This window comes from Equus caballus, chromosome 9 (genome assembly GCF_041296265.1).
Source record: "Equus caballus isolate H_3958 breed thoroughbred chromosome 9, TB-T2T, whole genome shotgun sequence".
NCBI classification, from domain to species: domain Eukaryota; kingdom Metazoa; phylum Chordata; class Mammalia; order Perissodactyla; family Equidae; genus Equus; species Equus caballus.
Genome location: NC_091692.1, coordinates 63,241,170 through 63,261,334, shown reverse-complemented (window position 1 = coordinate 63,261,334; position 20,165 = coordinate 63,241,170). Strand labels below are relative to the sequence as shown.

At 45.7% G+C, this 20,165-nt stretch overlaps 1 protein-coding gene across 1 annotated transcript; it reads right to left on the bottom strand.

The window, feature by feature from the left end:
- Positions 1-4,881: 4,881 nt before the first annotated feature.
- On the bottom strand, positions 4,882-14,003 carry ODF1 (outer dense fiber of sperm tails 1). Its single transcript, XM_001493794.5, has 2 exons — positions 13,517-14,003; positions 4,882-5,451 (listed from the first exon to the last, which is right to left on the bottom strand). The coding sequence occupies exons 1-2, from the start codon at positions 13,834-13,836 to the stop codon at positions 5,010-5,012; spliced, it is 762 nt and encodes a 253-aa protein (XP_001493844.1). The 5' UTR covers positions 13,837-14,003; the 3' UTR covers positions 4,882-5,009.
- Positions 14,004-20,165: the final 6,162 nt, after the last annotated feature.

The following is a 20,165-nucleotide window of genomic DNA, read 5'->3' as shown; positions in this document are numbered from 1 at the left end:
ACACTTCTTCAAGGTTTGCCAGTTTGTCTCAAACATTATTTTTGTTCTTGTGTACTTTTGTTCTGTTGCTGTCTCAGGTGGTATCTGAATGAGCTGTACCAGTCCCTGAACACCTTGACCAGCAGACCCTGACCACGGGCAACATCTGTGGACCACATTCTCCCATCCTCAGACCAGGATACAGTCATTTGAAATCTGGGCTGTCCCAGAAAATCTGGGATATATACTCATTATGTTTATAAGAGCCAACACTCAGCCTTGATCCATTTTCAGTTTAAGTGGTTTTAATAACCACAAACGTATGGGAAACAAAAACAATGAGCAAAGCTTAAGTGTGTCTGACTGTAGTTGTTTTCACAAGCATGGTGACCATATTCCTGTAATTTTCTAACGCAGTATTAATTTCAAATGTTCCGTTAGTGGAAACATTTCTAATGCTTAATATTGTGAACATCTTGTTGTATTGTTGTCAATAAGAGCAGTTCTTTGTGTTTATAATGCAGTGTGACATTTTCTACACTACTGTAAGACTTTTCATCTACAATCACAGGCCCAATGCCTGTGTCAGCTAAGCCCAGCCCTGGAGTCATCCCAGCCCAGGTGCCAGGTAGTGAGGAAAGAAGCCTCCAGAAAATTCCAGCCATTTGGATCTTCCCAAATGGAGCAAAGACAAAGCATCCCCACCATTCCCTGAACTTCTGACCTCCAGATTCATGAGTGTAAAAAAAAATGATTGTTTTATACCAACAAAAAAAAATCACAAACCAGAGTAAAACTCATCTAATGTCATTTTCCTTAATGTCTGAAAGTACAGTTATCACTGAAGTTTTATTTGAAGAGAAGGGTTATCTTCCCCCAGAATCTTCTAGATTGGAAATTCTTGTTTTTCTAATGCTTGGCGGTCCCCATTCCACTAAGAGCAGAAGTTATTCAACCACACAGGGTTAGGCCCATGCCGGTGGGGAGCTCTCTGTGGCGCAAAGAGAAAGATGACCTTCTGAAGACATTCTAAGTGATGGGCCAGTTGCCTCAGGAACAGTGAATGCTGGATTTCAAACACTCTTTCTGGCATCCCAGCTCTAGATCTCTTCTTGGTGCCGATACATTCTCTGAAGCACACCCAGGAATCATGGGCTTCATTATCTGTCAAAGGCCAGGTTTATGAGCCTTCAAGGTGGTGCTACATCTGCCAGGTTTGCTGAGCTTTGTGTGACTAATCCTGGTCCTAGAGCTTAGTGTTTGTTAGGGAGAAGAGTACCTAAGTCTGATTGTCAAATTTTAGGCATTCATCAGGATGCAGAGGCCTACGTAAAGGATGTATTTTGGTTTTGGTTATAACTTTAGAGAAAGGAACCAATACTTACTGTCCATCTCCAGACCGGAAAGAAGTGCTTCTGGGTCAGCATCAAAAACAGTAGCTCCCTGAGGGTAACTTCTGAGTCCATCTTCCACCCACGATCACAAATCGTGTTAAAGACTCTGCTATGATAAATGCCAAAAAATCTACAAACTTCGTTTTAGTTCATCTGGGTCACCCAGCAAAGCCCTCCCCCGTTATTTTTCTTACAAACCCACAGTCTTCTGGTTTCAGTATCAATTTTATCTTAACTTTCAGTATAATGTCCTCAGCCAAAAGGCTAAATCAGTGTGTCCCAACCTTCTCCAGTCTGTGACACTCATAGGGTTTTGATGGGAGAGAGGGAGACAGAAAGAGAGAGAGGAAGACAGACAGACAAGGGGAGAGACAGAGACAGAAATAGAAGAAGGAATTTCTGTGTAGAAAAGTGGAGATCATTTAAAACTTTTATTTATTCCGGTAGTTCTGGGGACATGAACTAAATAAAATAAAATTATTTTACAATGACTGAAGAACAGTCAGCTGAGGATCTTTAATTTCATTTTACAGAATAATTCATGGCATGAGTTTCAAAATAAATAAATAATATATGCTAGCCATTGGGTATGGATTCCCCTCAATCCTGTACCTGAGAAACTTTTTATTTATGGTACTAGTAAACGGCTCTTTGGCTCTAGAATGTATTCTGTGTTCACTGAGAAGTGTAATTAACTTCATCCCCAACCTTAATTCTACAATATTTACCAAGCACATTTATTAGAAGGTGGTATGTTAATTTATAGGTTCATTCATGATAAGACACTGGACAGGGATGTAGCTCAGAGCCTCACTTATCCTTCAGTTGGGCCAATTTCTTGCCTCTGCCTATTCGAGAATCATCCCCCTTTCCTGTCCTCCCCTCTGGTAGCTGGAGTAGGATGTTTTAGTTGAACTCTGATCTGCAAGTGCATTAAAGGCCACAACAGAGCTGTCCCAGCCCAGGGGTCCATCTGACCAGTGAAAGACAATTTTGGAAACAGCAAATGTTTCTTCTTTCTCCTCCCTCCTATCCACTTTCTCCTCATTCTCGGGAACCCAGTTAGTTCGTGGAATAAGCCCTGTCTTGTGCTTTTCCTCGAGGACTCAGACAAGGCCCACACCCAAGCTGTGCCTCCTCCTCTGGCTTGCTTCACCTCCCACACCCATTCTCTGATGTTGGAGGGCACTTAACATCCACACCATACAATTTAGTTCTTGATTACATACTGTCAAGTGTCTTGACAATTATATCACAGGTGTTAGTCTTGCCTTCTCTATGAGAAGCTCCTGGAAAGGTGCTTCTCTTTGACAATAGCTCCTGGCACTGTGCTCTGCTCATAGCAGGTACTCAGCAGATAAACATCTGCCTTTATACCGAGTCCTTCCCCGGGAGGGTGGTGAGCAGACTCAGGCAGGCCAGGCTCTGAGCTGAGTGGAGGCCCCTGGCTTCCCTGAGGTGTCCAGTGATGTCAACAATGCATTCCATGGAAATGCCCAAGACTGGTCTGGAAGGCCCCTCTGGCCTCTCTTAGCCCTTGTAAATTCAGTTTCTTTAGAAATCCCTCCTCCTCCAATCCCCCCCACAGAAGCCTTCTTTGAATTTAATTTGAAGCTTTTGTAAAAAGGGTATTTTTTCTCTCCGTCCCTGCTACGGAGCATACTACCTGGTGTCTAAAATGATAAAGTCTGTCCTTCAGGTTGAAAGAATGAATGAATGAATTGCTGAATTAACAGACAGGAGTGTGAGTAGGTGGTGGGTGAATGAGTGAGTGAGCTCTTTGCCAGGAGCGCCCCGGAACGCCCAGAGGACAGAGATTCCTACTGTTCAGGACCCCAGTGGGATCCACTGACTCTAGAGGGTGGAAGCTTTTTAAAAATCATTTTCAAAAATTTGTAACTAAGAAACTAGAATATTTATGAACCTCTAATCAAAGCACGGCAAGACACTCAGAAGGATAACTACAATTTGGTACACATAAACATACTCATTTATACCCAGTTGCTAGGTAATAAATTTCTGAAATGTTCAATGTTTTTTATTCACCACCTGTATTAGAAGACCACCTGAATTACTTCCCTCAACTGAAAGCAAAATATGTTTGCTATCATCATCAATCTTCTTTAACCTTGAACTTGAAGGAAACTTTTTTTTATTTTTATTTATTTTATTTTATTTTTTTTAAAGATTGGCACCTGGGCTAACAACTGTTGCCAATCTTTTCTTTTTTTTCTGCTTTATTTCCCCAACCCCCCCTGTACACAGTTGTATATCTTAGTTGCAGGTCCTTCTAGTTGTGGGATGTGGGACGCCGCCTCAACGTGGCCTGACGAGCGGTGCCATGTCCGCACCCAGGATCCGAACCCTGGGCCGCCACAGCCGAGCGCACGAACTTAACCACTCGGCCACGGAGCCGGTCCCTGAAGGAAACTTTTTAAGGAACAGGGCTGGGAGAGCTCAAGATCTCATCCAGAGTTTCTTAACCTTAGCTGTATGTTTGAATTACCTGGGGAGGCTTTTGAAAGTCTTAACGCCCAGGCTGTACCTCAAATCTATTACATTAGAATCTCTGGAGACGGGACCCAGGCATTGGTAATGTTTTTTCTTTTTTAAAACATTTTTTTAAGTTTTTTTTTTTCTTTATGGTTTGGCATCCATGTTTTCAAAGCTCCCCAAGTGGTTCCCATGTGCAGCCAAGGCTGACAACCACTGCTTTAACCCAGATGCAGTTGAGACTGATGAAAGACGTAGTGTGCAAATGTGAGGGTTTTATGTTCCTGGCAAGAGTCAGGTCTGAAACCAGCCAGTCTCCTCGTTCTGATCCCTGCCCATCACCTCCTTCTTCGTTTAAACCTATTTCTGTTTGGCAGTCATGAACGGCTCTTGGGTATGTCCATGAGGATTCACGTTCAGGTGAACTATGCTATCATTTTGTGAAAGCTGTGCTTTTCCACTTATGAACTTTGAAATGAACTTCTGTGCCTAAAGGAGTTTCAGAAATTGAGAAAAAAGCAGACGGTTGAAATAAATCCTGAGGAGGTTGCGAACTACCTGGAACCAGTGCTGGCCATTCCTCCAAATCAGAGGAATGTAGAGAAACACAAGCTGTACGGCCACCCCACCCTGGGTCAATGACCATGCCCCCTCCTCCTTTTGTACTCTGACCATTGCCCCAGTAAAAATCCCAACCACATTGTGCTCGAGGAGTCACTCTGTCCAGCGCTCCCCACTGCAGTAGCTTTGCATTGCCTTCAACCCTGACTAGTGTGTTTCTGCTTTGGCAGTTTGGTTTCTGGGCTGGATCGTTTAGAAAAACAGTGTCTGGGAATGCCCACCAAAAAAAAGTATCTTTCCCTGGAATTAGGCAATAGTTGAGTATGGAGGGGGCCACAAGGACAGCAGATCTCAGCATCTCATCTTCTGTTCCCATCCATTAATTCTTCCGATGCCCACTGACTGGGCAGGGCTCCTGCAGTGGGTTCAACTCAGAGACTTCACACAACACCAGTGGATTGCAGTTATGTATTCGGTTGCTTATGTACCTGAATAACACAGGTCACGGGAAGGGGAAGAGAAACACTGGAAGAGCTGCCTGGCTGGAGTACGGACTTCTGCTAAGTTATGAGTTCCTACACTCTACAAAATCATCTTCCTACAGGAAAATCGGCTCCCACAGGGATAGCAAGGGTTGCAGGGGTTGCAAGGGTCACATGGGCTGCAGGGGCTACAGGGGCTGCAGGGGTTGCAGGGGTTGCACGGGTTGCAGGGGCTGCAGGGAGAGATGCAAGGGTAGCATGGAGACTCGATCTTGACGCAACTGCCGAGCCCGTAGGAGTACGTTACGTCCTTCTCGTCCACGCACGGGGGCAAGCTGAACTCCTTGCAGATGTTCATGTAGCTGTACTTCTTCGAGCCAAGGCAGTCGTACCTGTTCTCCCGCTCGGCTGACACACATACCTTTCCATCCTTCACCCGAACTTTGACTTGATCAGGTTCAAAGCCGCAGACGTTCACCGATCCTAAAATGTTACTGCTACAGCAAGAGGAGGCCAGAATTCTATTCGTTGTTCTTCTCAGTCTGGGATTTAGAAAAAGGAAAGATGGGAAGAAGAAGCTCAGACCTCGGAACTCAGACACAGCTTAAGAAGCAATATTCTGAACTCTATTTCTTAACTAGCAAGAGTAAACTCTCGTCCTTGTGAAAAGTCAAACTTCACAGAAGTGTATCAAGTAAAAACTGAGAATCCTCCTGTGTACATCACACTCTCCCACAGGAAAACCTCTGTTAACAACAGATGGGTGCTTGGCCTTCCAGATCTCTCTCTCGTATTTAAGTCCCAGATCTTCCTTTTAGTAGTTGTGGAGCTTGGGGCGGTTTCCTTAACCTCTCTGTGCCTCAGTTTCCTTATCTGTAAAATGGAGATAATAACAGCACCCACATCATAGGGCTGTGGGAGGATTAGATGAGATTATGGATTTGGCTCAACACTGTGCTGGGCACATTACAAATCCTGCTTAATTATTATCATGATCGTTATTATTACTACTAGCATATGTAGACTCTCAGGTTTGTTTCTTTTTTAAAGGTGATCCAGCTAATAAGATACCATTTAAAATCCGTGTTTGAAAGACGTCTGTCAGCATCAGAACCCAGCCCCGCTGGTCCAAGGGACTGGTGCCACTACTGGACCATCACACAGACTCAGCCTGAAAGCTCTGTCAACAAACACAAGGCAGAAGTGCCCCAGCCCGGCTCTGCCCACCAGGGCCTGAGACATCGTCCTGCTGCCGGGAGGCTGCTCTGGACTCTGCATGGCTGGCACCAGCGGGAAGAGTCAGCTTGGAGGGGCTGTGTGCTGGATCCGGGTCCTACCAGCTCGTAAGGACTGGTTGTGCACATCTCTCCCCACCCCCTCACCCTGCGACCTCATGTCGGTAGCTTGAGATCGTCAAGGTGGGGATGTTTACACCATGGCAACTGGTAAATACTGCAAACCGGGGCTGTCCTCTTCCCACCCCTCCACCCCCGACAGGTGCCTGTGGCCCCTGGAGCAGCAAACACAGACCTCCACAGTGCCCACAGAGCTGCCTTGTTGCTGCTTAGCAGTCCTGCTGTGTGAATCCTTAATAATAAAACAATAATAACAGCAGCTCACACTAACTGATCGCTTATGATACATCAGAGGTAGTAAAGCAAAGTGCCTGAGAGCACAGACTCTGAAGCCAGAGTGTTTAGGTTCAAATCTTGGCTCTGCCATGTGGACAAGTTACTTAACCTCTCTGTGCCTCATTTCCTCATCTGTAAAATTGGGACAATAGTGACCTACTTTTAGGGTTGTTGTGAGGCTTACGTTAGTTAATGAATGAAAAATATATATGATAGTGCTTGGCACGTGCTTAGGAGTTAGGGTTCTCTCTTTTTTTTTTACAGTTGCCATGGAAAGTGCTAAGCTGTTAAAGGCATTGTTTCATTTAATCTTTACAATAACCCTGTAATGCAGATGTAATTATCTCCTTCTTACAGATGGGGACACAGTAAATGTCATGAATGGCAGAGCCTAGATTCAGATTCAGGCCTGTTTAAGGCCAAGGCTATGATTTTAACCATCAGTTTGACAGAGCCCGTGTGATGAAAACCCCCGACTCGTGGTCACGGCCTCCCGGCGCTGGCCCTACTGCTCTGGCCCTGCTCAGGGTCCCTTTTCCTTCTAATCACCTGGTCCTTCCAAAAGCGACCTAATGCTCTGACATGGTCGTCTTTTTATCCCTTAGTATTAGGGAAAAAAACCAAAAGTCCTCTTTTATGTTCTAAGAGACCCTCCTGGCAAATCTTCTTGCATCTCTTGGCCTCCAAAGGGAGTTCTTGGAATGTGTGATTTCTGGAACCTCTTTCAGTTTGAGGAGTCTGGACTCTATGATTGATTGACTGGTTTGAGATACATTTTTAATTTTTACTTTTTATGCTGAATTTTGTTTATACATTAACTTCTTTTTGTTACATAAGTTCATTGTAGAAAACTTAGAAAATACAGATAAGCAAAAAGATGGAAAACTTTTAAAATATCCATAATCTTATTTAACGTTTCGGCGTTCGACTTTCTTCCATGTGTATTTCTATATCCATATAGAGAGTTTTGAGCATGTTCTTATGAAATCATGCTATACCTACTGCTTTGACTTCATTTTCACTTGATAAGTCCTAACACAATTGGTTTAACAACAGCATGAGCCCTTGTACTGCAGCTTACAATCCAAGACTTAGCGGCTAATTTCAAAACGATCAAATAAATGTGGTCCTAGGAGATGCTGAGGCCAACAGAAAATATATGCAAGGCACCCAGAGGACTGTGACTATCCCTCAGCTCCATTTCCACCCCTGGCCCCAAGGAACGTGGGGGTGGCGTGAGACACAGGCGTCTTTCATGCCCTGGGAGTGCCAAGGTACCCGTAGGCCATACTAAGGAGAAAGGAAGAGAACTGGACCTTCTTTAAAACCTTCATCTCTGTGAGAAACACAGAAGAAAAAGCACTCTATCTCCCTGGATGGTCAGAGAATAGCTCACAAAGATGCCCCATGCCCTCTCTGGATGGACCACTGGCTCAAAGTCCCAACAGCCAAGGCTAAGAGTGAAGCGCAGAGCAGAACAGGTGCCCCCTGGGTCTCGTAAGAACCTCCCATGGTGCGTGCTGAGAGTCAGAGTCCTGTTCAGCTCCGACCTTCCAGTAGAAGATGAGACTATCAAATCCTGCCGTGAGGACAGGACTGAGCCTCACAAAGAAGGGCCCTCCGGCTACCGCCACGCTGAGTCCAGCAAAGCCCTCCTGCCCTCCACCGGAGATGGGTCTGGGAGCCAGATCTATAAGCCAAAGCTGGCTCCCAGGTCCATCTCCTCTTAGCAACCTGAGTCTCGGGAGACAATTTCATGTATTTTGCTGCTTAGATCCCCCCTTCCTCTATTCCTGTCGCTCTGGCCCCTCTGCCCCTGCAGCAGCTGCACAGGGCTCTCACCAATGTGGATCTTCAGGAAATTGCCTAAAAACTCTTGGCCAGGTCAGCTTTCTTCTTCCTTTTGCCCCTAGGTCAGGGTTTATCAGTGGGGATGTGTGGGTTTAGGAGAAATTACAGAAGCCGCATTTTACTCATCAGACTCAACTCTGAACTTGCAACTTGACTCCTGCCTGACAATGTACCCATCACCCCACATGGGGTTTTCCACGGTTCTGTGGGGTTCTGGGCAAAGGGAGATTGCCTCCTATACTTGTTATCTTGAGAGTGGAGCTTTGCCACAGTAAATGCAGGGAAATCAGCCCCTTTGGTCTGTGGCAGAAGCCTCTTAGGAAAGCTGGGGAAAAGCGAGTGGGCAGCTGGTGTCTGTGTCGGCCACTCTCAGCTGCCGCCTCTTCCTGCTGAAGCCAAATTTCACCTGTTTGTACAACCAAGCTCCTGAAGGTGAAACCCACTGCCCACAGCAGTGATGAGCAATCCAGTCAGCATCTTCACAAGACGTAAATCACATTCAGCCTGCTGATGAATAAAGTAATGAAGACGTCAAAAAGGCCTATCTCTATCCAGGAGCAAAGGGGGGCAGGTCCTCCTCTAGCCGTGTTCCAAGGACTTTGCTTTTTCTCTCGATTTAGACCCCTTCTGAAGACCCACTGAACGCGATTCCGCCTTTCCAACACATCTTTCCCTTTCTCTTCTTCCTTCTCCCTTTCCTTCTTTTTCTGCCTTGTGTCTCCTCTCCAGAATTTTGGGTGATACTGAAGAGCAGTGTGACTCAACAGGAGCACAATACAGGTACATCTGGGTCACCTGCAGGGGTTGTTAAAACACAGGTGGCTCAGCTGGCTTCAGCCCCAGAGTGTCTGACTCAGCAGGTCCGGGGAGGAGCCAAGAATCTGCGTGTCTAGGGGCTGGCCCCATGGCACAGTGGTTAAGTTCTCACGCTCCACTTCGGCAGCCCGGGATTCGTGGATTCGGATCCCTGGCACAGACCTACATACTGCTGGTCAAGCCAGGCTATGGTGGTGTCTCACAAACCAAATAGAGAAAGATTGGTACGGATGTTAGCTCAGGGCTAATCTTCCTCACCACCACCCCCCAAAAGAAGGAATCTGCATTTCTAACAAGTTCCAAGTGATGCTGCTGCTGCTGGTGGTCCAGAGACCACCCTTTAAGAACCACAGTCCAGACAGCTAAGTGCATGGATTGCAGACTCAGGGAAACTTGGCTTCAAGCCCCTGCTCTCCCACCTCCTAGTGATCAAGAACGTTGCCGCTGAATCTGTGTCATCATCTCTAAGACGGACAAGACGTTACAAAGATTAAATGAAGATGAAGTGCTAGGCACAGAATTTTCACTCAATAGAGCGTAAGTCTGTTTATCACTGTACCAGGCTCCTCCTTACACAGACTTCCCCGAAACTTGAGGCTTTCAGTCACCAAGCCAGAAGTCCTGTATCATTAAACAACAAGGTCAACCCAAATAGTAGACATGCATTTGGCTTAGATGGGCAGCAACCTCTCCCCCTGCAGCTGTGGGGTGACTGGGCTCAAAGACCTATGGTACGAAGAGATCATGATGAGAGAGGACCAGGCAGGCCCAGCTGGCTTCCACCTCTGCAGGGACACAGAGGGAAAGAGGGGGGCTCTCCTCTCAGTGGGAAAGCCCACCTTTCCCCAGCCATAAAGCCCCAGGGTTCCTCTCTGCGGGCTTCCCACACTTAGTATGCCCTGACCCGTGGGTCAGCGAATGGCCGGGAGGAAAGATTTCCCTGAGGGCTCAGACCTCGAGGGGCACTGCTAACTGGCAAAGAACACACCCTGAGGGCTGACAGTCATCCACCTCGCCTCACGGAGTGAGTGATTCAGTGGAAACCTCTCACTCAGAGTGTGAAAGGGTAAACAAGAAAACAAATGAGAAGGCAAATTTTCGAAGTTTTCAGAAGATGGTGCCCCTCATGTGGGGGTTTTCAAGGGAATTTCTCATTGAGCTTCTGGCAAACCACAGACACTGGGGTGAGTGGAGGTTAGCGCGGTCTCAGGATTAGTTTCCAGGTACCCGTAAAGGGCGCAGGGTTGAGGCCAATGCACCCCTACCATGCGGCTGCAAACCGAGGTTCCTTTGCCCACAAGGCCTAGTGCCAGATGCCAGAGCTGCAACAGGGCATCCATTAACTAGGTAACAAACTCCAAAAGGCCGGATGGAGGAGAGGCTGGCTTTTGTTTGTTGCCGCCACTTTAGGACAGAGGTCAGGAAGCCCGAGAAGAGTTCTGGTGAATCAGGCGCACACTTACGGCAGGCTGCTGCGTGGCTGCTTAGGAAGGAAACCAAATTCCTTTACCTCACTCCCTCTCAATCCAGAAGAGGAAGGAAGAGGCAGGGAAACTGCTAGTGTTTGGGGTGTAAAAGGTAATTTGAGGAGGAAAAGAAAATATGAAAGAAGCTAAAGAATCAAAAGTACTTACTTGAGTCCTAAGGAAGATACTGCCAAGGTGTCTTTTGAAGCATCTGCTCAGTAAACAATAGAAGTGGATTGGACCTTCTATACCCAGTCTAAAAAAATACGACACACTCACACATGCGCACCCACATACACATCAATCAAATAACATGTACTCGGGAATGCTCGAGAAACTTATGGGGGCAAGTGAATTGTCAGAGCAGATTGACTCTCACACAGAAAACAATTCCACTGAGGCCATGGCAACCACAGACCAGGGAATCTTACTTTCCTGTTGGGCAAAGAACCTTCTGGATGACACGGCCTGGCATCTGAAAGGATATGTTGTACCTAACTGCTAGCCTCCTTTAAGGGGGTAAAATGTCATGTGAATATGATTTCTAAACTCAAAAAGCCTCAGGCAAGTTTTCACACCAAAGATTGTTTAAAAAATTGAATCAACATGGCATTTCTGGATCTATTTGGTCATGGATTGGGAGCTAGCTGAGAGCTAAGAAAAGAGAGGCATTTCACTGGAAGAAAAAATATTAACAGTGGGAGTCCTCTGGGGTCGGGGCTGGATCAGAGTTTAACATTTTCATCCATATTCAGGAAAATTGAACATTTAGGTTTGCAGGAGACACTAAGCCCTTCTGGATAGTGAAATGTCAAGCTGTCAGAAATAAACCTAGGGGGGTTTCACAAGGTGGTATGAATGGGAAGAAAAGTGCCCGGGAGGAGATGCAAGAGGGCAAGCCTGAGGCCATTTCCAAAATGGACTCGGAGTTATCAGTTCAGAGATCTGGGGATTAACATAGAGATGTTGCCAGCTTCATATACTGCTGCAGGCACAGAAAAAAAAATTAGCAAAAATCCAGACACTGTCAGGTAGAAAACGTTACCTCGAGTATAAACAACACTGTTGAGAACTAAGCTTGAAGTTGTGTCTCCTGCATACTAGGAAATCAGGGATCCTTGAAGAGGCGGAGGGCCCCCAGATGGTAAAGAACAGAGACATATTCTCACCTGGAGAGTCTGAGAGTAGGGACAGCCAGGGGACACAGGCTGAAAGGACTTGGATCAAGGGTAGTCAAGTAGTCAAAGGCCATGGAGCATGGACACAGACCTGCTCCCCAGGACCCCTTCATTTAGACCAAAGATTAAAAAAGAATCCCTGACTCACAGGGCGCACGATTGATGTAAGTTGGTACTCTGAGTAAAAATGAAATTTGGTTCGAATTGAGTATAGATGAGTTTATAAGCAATAGCCCCATCCCATACCATTGAGGGAGGTCCATTCCTGTGAGCTTTGGTGACTGATGACCTGGACAATAATTGCTTTATTGCCCTTTCCAGGGAAGATCACTGCCACTGTTGTCCATGGTCCCTTTCTCCCTCTCCACCCATCCTCTATCTGTCTGCCTGTCTGTCTCTCTCTAATCAATCTATCATCAGGACAGGACAGACATTATTTAAGCGCACAAACTTACACCAAGTAGTAAGTGAGTCCTAGAGAGCTAGTGCACAGTATAGTGAATATAGACAACAATATTGTGTTATAATCATCAGACTTGCTCAGAGACTAGAACTTAATTATTCCAACCACTAAAAAGGACTGATAATTACTTAACATGATGGAGGCGCTAATTATCCTAAAATGGCAATCATATTACGATATATCATTGTATCAAATTAACATGTACACCTTAAATTTACACAATATGTCAAATATATTTTAATTAAAAAAAATCTGTTTGTGCCTATCTTTTAAAAAATAGCACATAAATAGTTTTTCTGCACCTTGCTTTTTTCGCTTAGTATGTCAATACATAAGGTGCTTCATCAATCCTTTTTACGTCTGCATATCACTCCATTGTATGAATGTCCCAGAATTTGTTTAACCAGGGTCAGTGCTTTCAATCATGTTTTTCATCAGTATTAACAGATTAAATGGCATGTGTACAAAGTTAGAAAAGAAAAGCCTTCCCTAGACCAAAAAGTAAAATGTAAGCAAATCAAGACTTTTAAAACCGGCTTTTAAAATTACCCAATTCTATTAAAACCTTTTCAACATTATTCTGAAGGCTGCAACTCTCAGTTCCATAATTTATTTGCACAACATTTACAGGCGTGGGAGCGGGAGGCCGACATAATAGACCCAACTCCAGATGAATTTTCAGTCTTTGTCTGGAGTTGGGGAATGGGAGATAGGTTTTCCTACAGAGGCGAGGAAATGCCTCTATTGTTCAATTTGCTCCCCTGCTCTTGAAGCCTCTGGCAAACATTAAGGATTTGATCAATTATTATTACTTCTCCTGTAGTCATTTCTGTAAGTCCAAATATACTCAAATCGCTTTACTCATAACTAGAAAAAATGTTTAGTTGGCTGCTTCCAATAGCTTTTTAATGATACCCCCTGTTTCTTACCCTCATTAAAGCCACATTATTTATCATGTTGGCACTCCTGCTATAAACCAACAACAACCCTGCCAATCGACGTCGTTACATTGTCTTTTGAGGATCTTACAATTCCCATCATGGACCCATTTACTCTTCTTTTCTTAAATCTTTGCTAAGTCACCAGAGTCATTATCCTGAACCCTTTTTATCTTTGTTCAAGTATTGATTGTCACATTTTCCCCCTTATTCCCACTGATAAGGCTAATAGACCAACTATAAAAATCTAAAAAAGTTTTTTACTTGGCAAGCTCTCTCTTTTCGTCCTCTATGGCTCTAATGGCTTTCCTCTCCAAACTTCTGAGAGATGGTCGAAGACAGTACAGCTTGACATCGCACAGGCAACACGGATACAGGTCACACAGGCCGCAGCTGCGTGATCGCTTTGAATAGCACAGGCAGTACGGATAGGGGTGCAGGTCACAGCAGCAGTACGGGTGCATGTACAAGTCGCACAGGCATCGTGTGCTCAGCTCGTCGATGCATCTCAATTGCCTTAGTTCTCTGTCCACCTTCTTTATGTCCCTTCTAACACTATCCAAAAGACAACTCAGTGCAGCCATTACAGTCACACGTTATTGTTTTGTGAGTACCTTTGGGAAATGGCACTCGGGGGGAAAAAATTGTCCTAAGCTCTTCTCAGAAGTTTCCTTTAAAAATAAATGAGGCACACATGATTCACTTACTTTAAAGCTTGTGTTCTATGACCTCACCACCCTCTAAGTATGTCATAGTCTTCTGGTTACCATGTGAACTGTACACAGTCATGGTCTCCAGAGACCCTCCTTAAAGTTACAAAGTGACTCTCAGAACCACATCAATGTGGAGATTTCATTCAGCTTGGAGTTGGATAGGTTCACGGAGCAATCATAGCTCTTTGGGGTCCATGGGGCTAACCTTTAGTGCCCTTGACTTGTACTTGCCCTGAGGGCTAGCTGTGGCTGTGAAGATCGTGGTGTGGGCCGTGGAAGGAGCTGCCTGCTCCCTTCTCCCTGCCCTTCCAGCTCTAGCCTTGACTTGATGCTTGCTTAGCCTTACCCTTACACTCCAGGATTTGTTCTGGCTCCTGGGCTCTTTCTATGTAGAATAGAAAGAGCTTTCCCATGGTTCTCCTTACCAACTTATTGTCAAGTCAGCCTTTGACCTTGAGCTTCTGAGCCCCGAGTCTATGAGTCCTGCCCATTTTTTACTAGCTGGTGTCCCAGCTATTCTGGAACCTCATTTCTCTGGTGGCTAGGGTCCTGCTTTTAAGCTCTCATCTCTCAGTGCTCAGGATCCTGTCCTCAGTCACCTCTGAACAACTACACATCCGGTCTTGCATCCACACCTCCAGATGCCCTGTCCTCGAGTGCTTCCCAAATGTTGGTCTTTGATTCTCCTACAGCCAACTACCTGAAAACCCCACTGGGGCCAGTTTCCTGTGATCTCAGCTGGATCAACACCCTGGACCTCGGGCTCAGCCTCAGCTTTGGCTCTCATACTTCTACTTCTCTGGGCCTTCCCCTCAAACTGCTATCCAGCTCACGAATCCCCTTTTTAAGGGCTAAGGCATAGGATACTTGAGGACAAGTGGTTGGATGTAACACTGAGGGAGACAAGGGCCCGGTTTGAAGGAACTTGTGGGCTAGCTAAGGAGTTCGGACTTTATTTTGAGCATAATGAAGAATCACTGATTTTCTTTTCTGTGAGAGAAGTTGAGAGGTAAGTCCGACAGCCACACTGAAGGTTCATTGTAAGAGGACAACAGCAGAGGTGTCTTCTGCTGGAAGACAAGAGATAGCCTGAGTCTGGCCTGGGGATCATGGCTATTGGGATGGCAGGAAGGAAGCCAATGGGATCACCTTCCCCCTATATCCACTCAGGTCCCATCCAGTCCATTCTCCACATTGCAGCCAGGCTGGTTTTCATATATAAATCTATCATCCCTCAACCCCACCACCCTAAAGGCTTCAAAGTCTTCTCTGTCCTCCTAGAAGAAGGGCCAAAATCCTTACAAAGTGCTAAACAATGGTGCCTCTGCCTACCTCTCCAGTCTCCTCTGCCATCACTATTCTTCTAATTCATTACACTTCCGCCACAATGGCCTTCCTTGAAGTCTCACTCATTCCACCTCATTCAGGACTTTGTGCATGCTGTTCTGTACATAGGAAGAAAATAAGTTTGGGGGACATGTTGAACTTGAGGTGCTAGTGACAACTTTAAGGTAGAAATGTGGAGTAGCCTGTGGATAATTGCACCTGGAACTTGAAAGACAGCTAAGCTAGAGACACCGATTCAGGAGCCACAATTCCACAGACCTTTAGACCCCAGGAGTGGAAAAGATGATTGAGGAGAAGGAATAGACTGAAAAAAGAAGAGGGCTGAGGCAGACTCCTGAGGAACAATAATAAGAAATGAGGGAAGTAAGGGAGCTCATGAAAGGCTCATAGAAGGAGTAATCTGAGAGGTAAGAGCCCCCTATGCTGAAGTCCCTTGTGTATCACTAGACCAAGCCTAGCGTTCCCCAGTGTTCCCCAGCCTTGACCTAGGGAGCCCCTTTCTGATGAAGTGTTTTAGTAAAGAAAGCAAGTTTTCCCAGAGGTTAGATTGGGAGGCTGGCCCCTGAGTCACATGGGATGAGTTAAAAAGCAAAGATGAATAATATTCCTCTATGGAAAAATGCTGAAGTCTTCCTAGAGTGATTCCACCCAATTCTGAGAGTGGACTCTGTTAACAGGAATATGGCCTACTCTCCTGAGAGTCCATTGCAGGAGTTGTACAGATTATTCTAACTCCAAGTGATAGACTTCTGAACTCTTATTGCACCACGAATTCCATCCCTTAGCAAATGTCAGCAAAGGTTAAAATAAGCAAGCTCTCAGTTTTAGATTCTTAAATACACAGGTTCAGGAATTTGAGTACACACATCTGTATATACATGGCACACTATGAAGATGGTTACAGCTTTATTTTGACTAGGATTCTCCCATGATCCCATGCTCCTAGTAATTTTACTCTTCCTCATGAAGTATATTCTTGACATCATTTCAAGTGACTTAACAAAGGTAGTGTCTCCTTCAAACATCAGATGGAAATGTGATCTCAGCATGTCAGAAGGACAATGTAGAAATTCTTCAGAACCTACAGGAATGATCTACAGTCACAGTCCCCTGAAGCATAAACATAAAGAGCTTCCGTGGGCTCTAACATGGGGGTGGGGGCCCTTCCTCACACAGGACTGTGTCTGCAGAAGCTCTTGTCCACCTAGGTTGGTGTCCAGATGGAACCTCTTAGGAATGGAGGGCAGGCCTAGGCAACTTCCCAGTCTGGGCGAAGTAGATGCTTGGTCACCAGTGTTGGTGAAACTACAGGCCAAAGAGGGGTTCCTCTGCCTCTTCCACCTGGGAAGAAAGCTACAGGTCAAGTCCATTTTATGGGTCAATGTTACAGAGATATTCCTCCAGTAGTTGTTGGACTGATATGTTGTACTTACATATCCAATACAAAATCATACACGATGTGTCCTAACTGTGTCAAGAATCCGTAGAAGGAGAGAAACACTCTGAAAAATGAACTGTGGTTATCTCTGAGTAATAGGATAATAGACAACTTTTAAAATTCTCTTTTCTAGACTTTTCTGTGATTTCTAAATTTATTCAATGAGGATATCACCAATTTTATAATGAAACACTTTTTGATAGTGTGCTGTCTGTCACACTATCAGCTTCGCACTGAATTGCTAAGCCCACCTCTGGCCTCCGCCTCTAAAATCCAGGAGGTGGATGTCAGGGATGTCAAATCCCTCTGAGCAGGTTTGCCATTGGGGAAATATTCCTGTAATGGACATCTAATGTTTGGCCTGCTCATCATCCGTGGCACCTTCTTTGGTTAAAATAACTGTCTCCCCTCCTATCCCACCCTTGGCCATTAGGTACTACCAATAAAGTTGCCCAGTCAGGGGCTAGCCCTGTGGCTGAGTGGTTAAGTTCACATGCTCCACTTTGGGAAGCCCAGGGTTTCTCTGGTTCGAATCCTGGGTGTGGACGTGGCACCGCTCATGGAGCCATGCTGAGGCAGCATCCCACATGCCACAACTAGAGGGAAACACAACTAAAAATACACAATTATGTACCAGGGGGTTTTGGGGAGAAAAAGGAAAAATAAAATCTTAAAAAAAAAAAAGTTGCCCAGTCAAGGAGCAGGTATGTAACTAAAGCTGGCCATGCAACTGTCTTCTGGGAATTTCATCTTTTGCAGAGAGACTAAAGATGGTTGGAGCTGACTGATGCTGGCAGTGGATGCTGAAGAGACTACACCTTAGTTACTGCCCTATTCTGTAATTTTCAAGTTGGTTTTTCAGCTTTCCTTTGAGTCTGCGAACGACTCCATATCCTTCTAATAAATTCCCGCTTCTCTTTAGTTACCCTGTTAGTTTCAGTTACTTGTTACTAATAGTCACAGCTATCCCCATGGACCCATCCAAGGAGGACCACTCCTGGCTGAATCTGTAGGTCAACTGTTGCTCCAGGGGACATTGTCCTATGCTAGTCTAGCTACTTCCTCTTAACCCAGAACTAGCTGCTTCAGGGCAGCTGCTGTTCCTGAAGGCCCTGTGGGTATGGGACAATGGTGGTGACTCAAACTAGGGAAAATGTCTGGAAACACCCAGGAAGGCCCATCCGTGGACACTGTCCCTGCGATAAGAGAGGCTTCGCTGGGGTCAGAATCTCAGAATTTTAGTTTGGAAAACCCAAGTCATCAGACCAGTCTCCTACTCAACAGGGGATCTCAGCTCAAGCATCCTAGGCAGATAAGCATGGAAGAACTGGGGGCTTGCATATGGGATGAGATGCCCCCTTATTGGTTTAGGATGAGCTGTACTCCTATGACCAACCATATTGGTTCCTGTAATTTATCTCTCTCTTCCTCCCAGCTCCACAAGGTCTTTCGTCTTTAACAAATTTCTTCCTGCTAAATAAGGTGAGAGATAGAAAGGAAGAGGATGTTGGTAAATTACTCTTGCCACCACACCCAACAGGAGTGAATTTGGGGTCCAAGTCACTGCAGCAGGGAGGCTGCTCTTGGCTGGCAGGGTCTGAAAAAGCATCCCAGGAGGTGTTTTCCTTTGTCTTTCAGCAAATATGATCATTCAGGTGTTCTTGGGAAGGAGTCACAGGAGTTTTACATACGAAGCATATACGTGAGTAAATTTCCTCATTAAGATTTGAGGAGCGGACGGGGGTGTTAGTGCTCACCATCCTGTTTTGCCTGGGACTGAATGCTTCACTGGGATGTAGGTCTTTGGTGCCAAAACTGGGGCAGCAGGTGCAGACTGGAAGTGAAGGTGGGAATACAAAGTGCTGGTGGTGGTCCATCCACAGTTTGCCCAGTCTAAGCGGGGGAGCTGGCCTCAGTGGGGTGCAAACCTGTGTTTCACTGTCTGCCTTTAAAGAGAGTAAGGAGTCTTTTTATGTATCCTCGATTCTTCGTGACCACGACAGTCTCTAACTCCTCTTTCTCCCACTCTCTCACGTCCCCATTTGTCCCTTCCCTCTCCCGCCGCTCCCCTCCAGCCTCACGAACTCTCCAAGAAAAATTGTTAGCTGCAATCTGGATTGCTCTTGATGAGACCAAAAAACTTCCTGAACTTCACACTGGAATCATTCAAACATAAGAGCGCTTTTCCATGTCCTCCTAGAAACAGAAGGACTTGCTTCTGCTGCAGACGGTGGCTCAGTCAGCCCGAGGGGGTTGTGAATTCTTATACTCCTACCACCACCACCATCACAGCTGCCTAACTCTTTAATAGACGCTTACCTGAATAACGATGATGTTTCAGATTTCATGAGTGCTTGAGTGTGTCAGGCTGATCCTTACAACGACCCCCTGAAGTAGGAGCTATTACTATCCCCATTTTACAGATTAGGAGACTGAGACACAGAGAGTTCACACAGCAAGCGGCAGAGCTAGGGTTCCACCCAGGTAGTCAGCTTCGTCTCTTTGTCTTTGAAGAGGAAAGACCTTTGAGAAGAAAATTTCTCTTTACTCTCACTTAAAGACAACAGAAGAACTAGATTTGAGCCTTGGGACTTTCAGATTTCCTGCTTCCCTCATTGTTCACAGACCTTTTTGCTGCACACGTTGTTCAAATGGAGCGATGTGCTTTTCCGCTCTTCAGCACCCCTGCATCCCACCTGCCATCAGGCGTCGTGGGTGGGGCTGCTTCCTAAGGGATTCTTCAGTGATGCCCAGCCATTGAAACCCTCTCTCTCCTCTCCACAATGGAAGTTGCCCTCTCTCCCATAGGAACATCTCTTACCAAGACCTCTTTCCCTTGCACAGCACGGATGGCTTATTTTGTAGAGAAGCAAGAACTTTCCTTGTCAATTCATACCCAGGAAGATGCATTCAGAACAAAACAGACACCAAGTCTTTCTGCCAGGGCTCTCTGCACAGGGAACGGATTTTCTACCTCCAGCTGGGGTTGCTTTTAACCAGAGAACATGAAATACAAAACCCTCTTTTTACCCAATGTTCTTTGTGACTCAGCTTTCCAGGGAAAGCTCCCAGGAGCTGAGGTACATTAAGATCCCTGACTCTTTCTCGATTCCTCACAGAAGCCCAGCAGAGAGAGAACAAGGTGGGACCCTTGATGCCTCGAAGTTGAAGAGAGGCCAAGAGCCAGGGTCCCTTTGAGCTGTGGGACAGGTGGCCCCAGGAGGAGGAAGGGAACAGAAGAAAGGAGGGAAAGGAAAAGTGGTCCCCATCGTCTTGCTCTCATTCAACAATTCTCAAACTTCTTGGCCTCTGGACCACCTTACACTCTTAGTTACTGAGGACTCCAGAGAGCTTTTGATTGTGTGGGTTTTATCTCTGAGTACTTACCATATTAGAAATTAAAACTGAGAAAGTT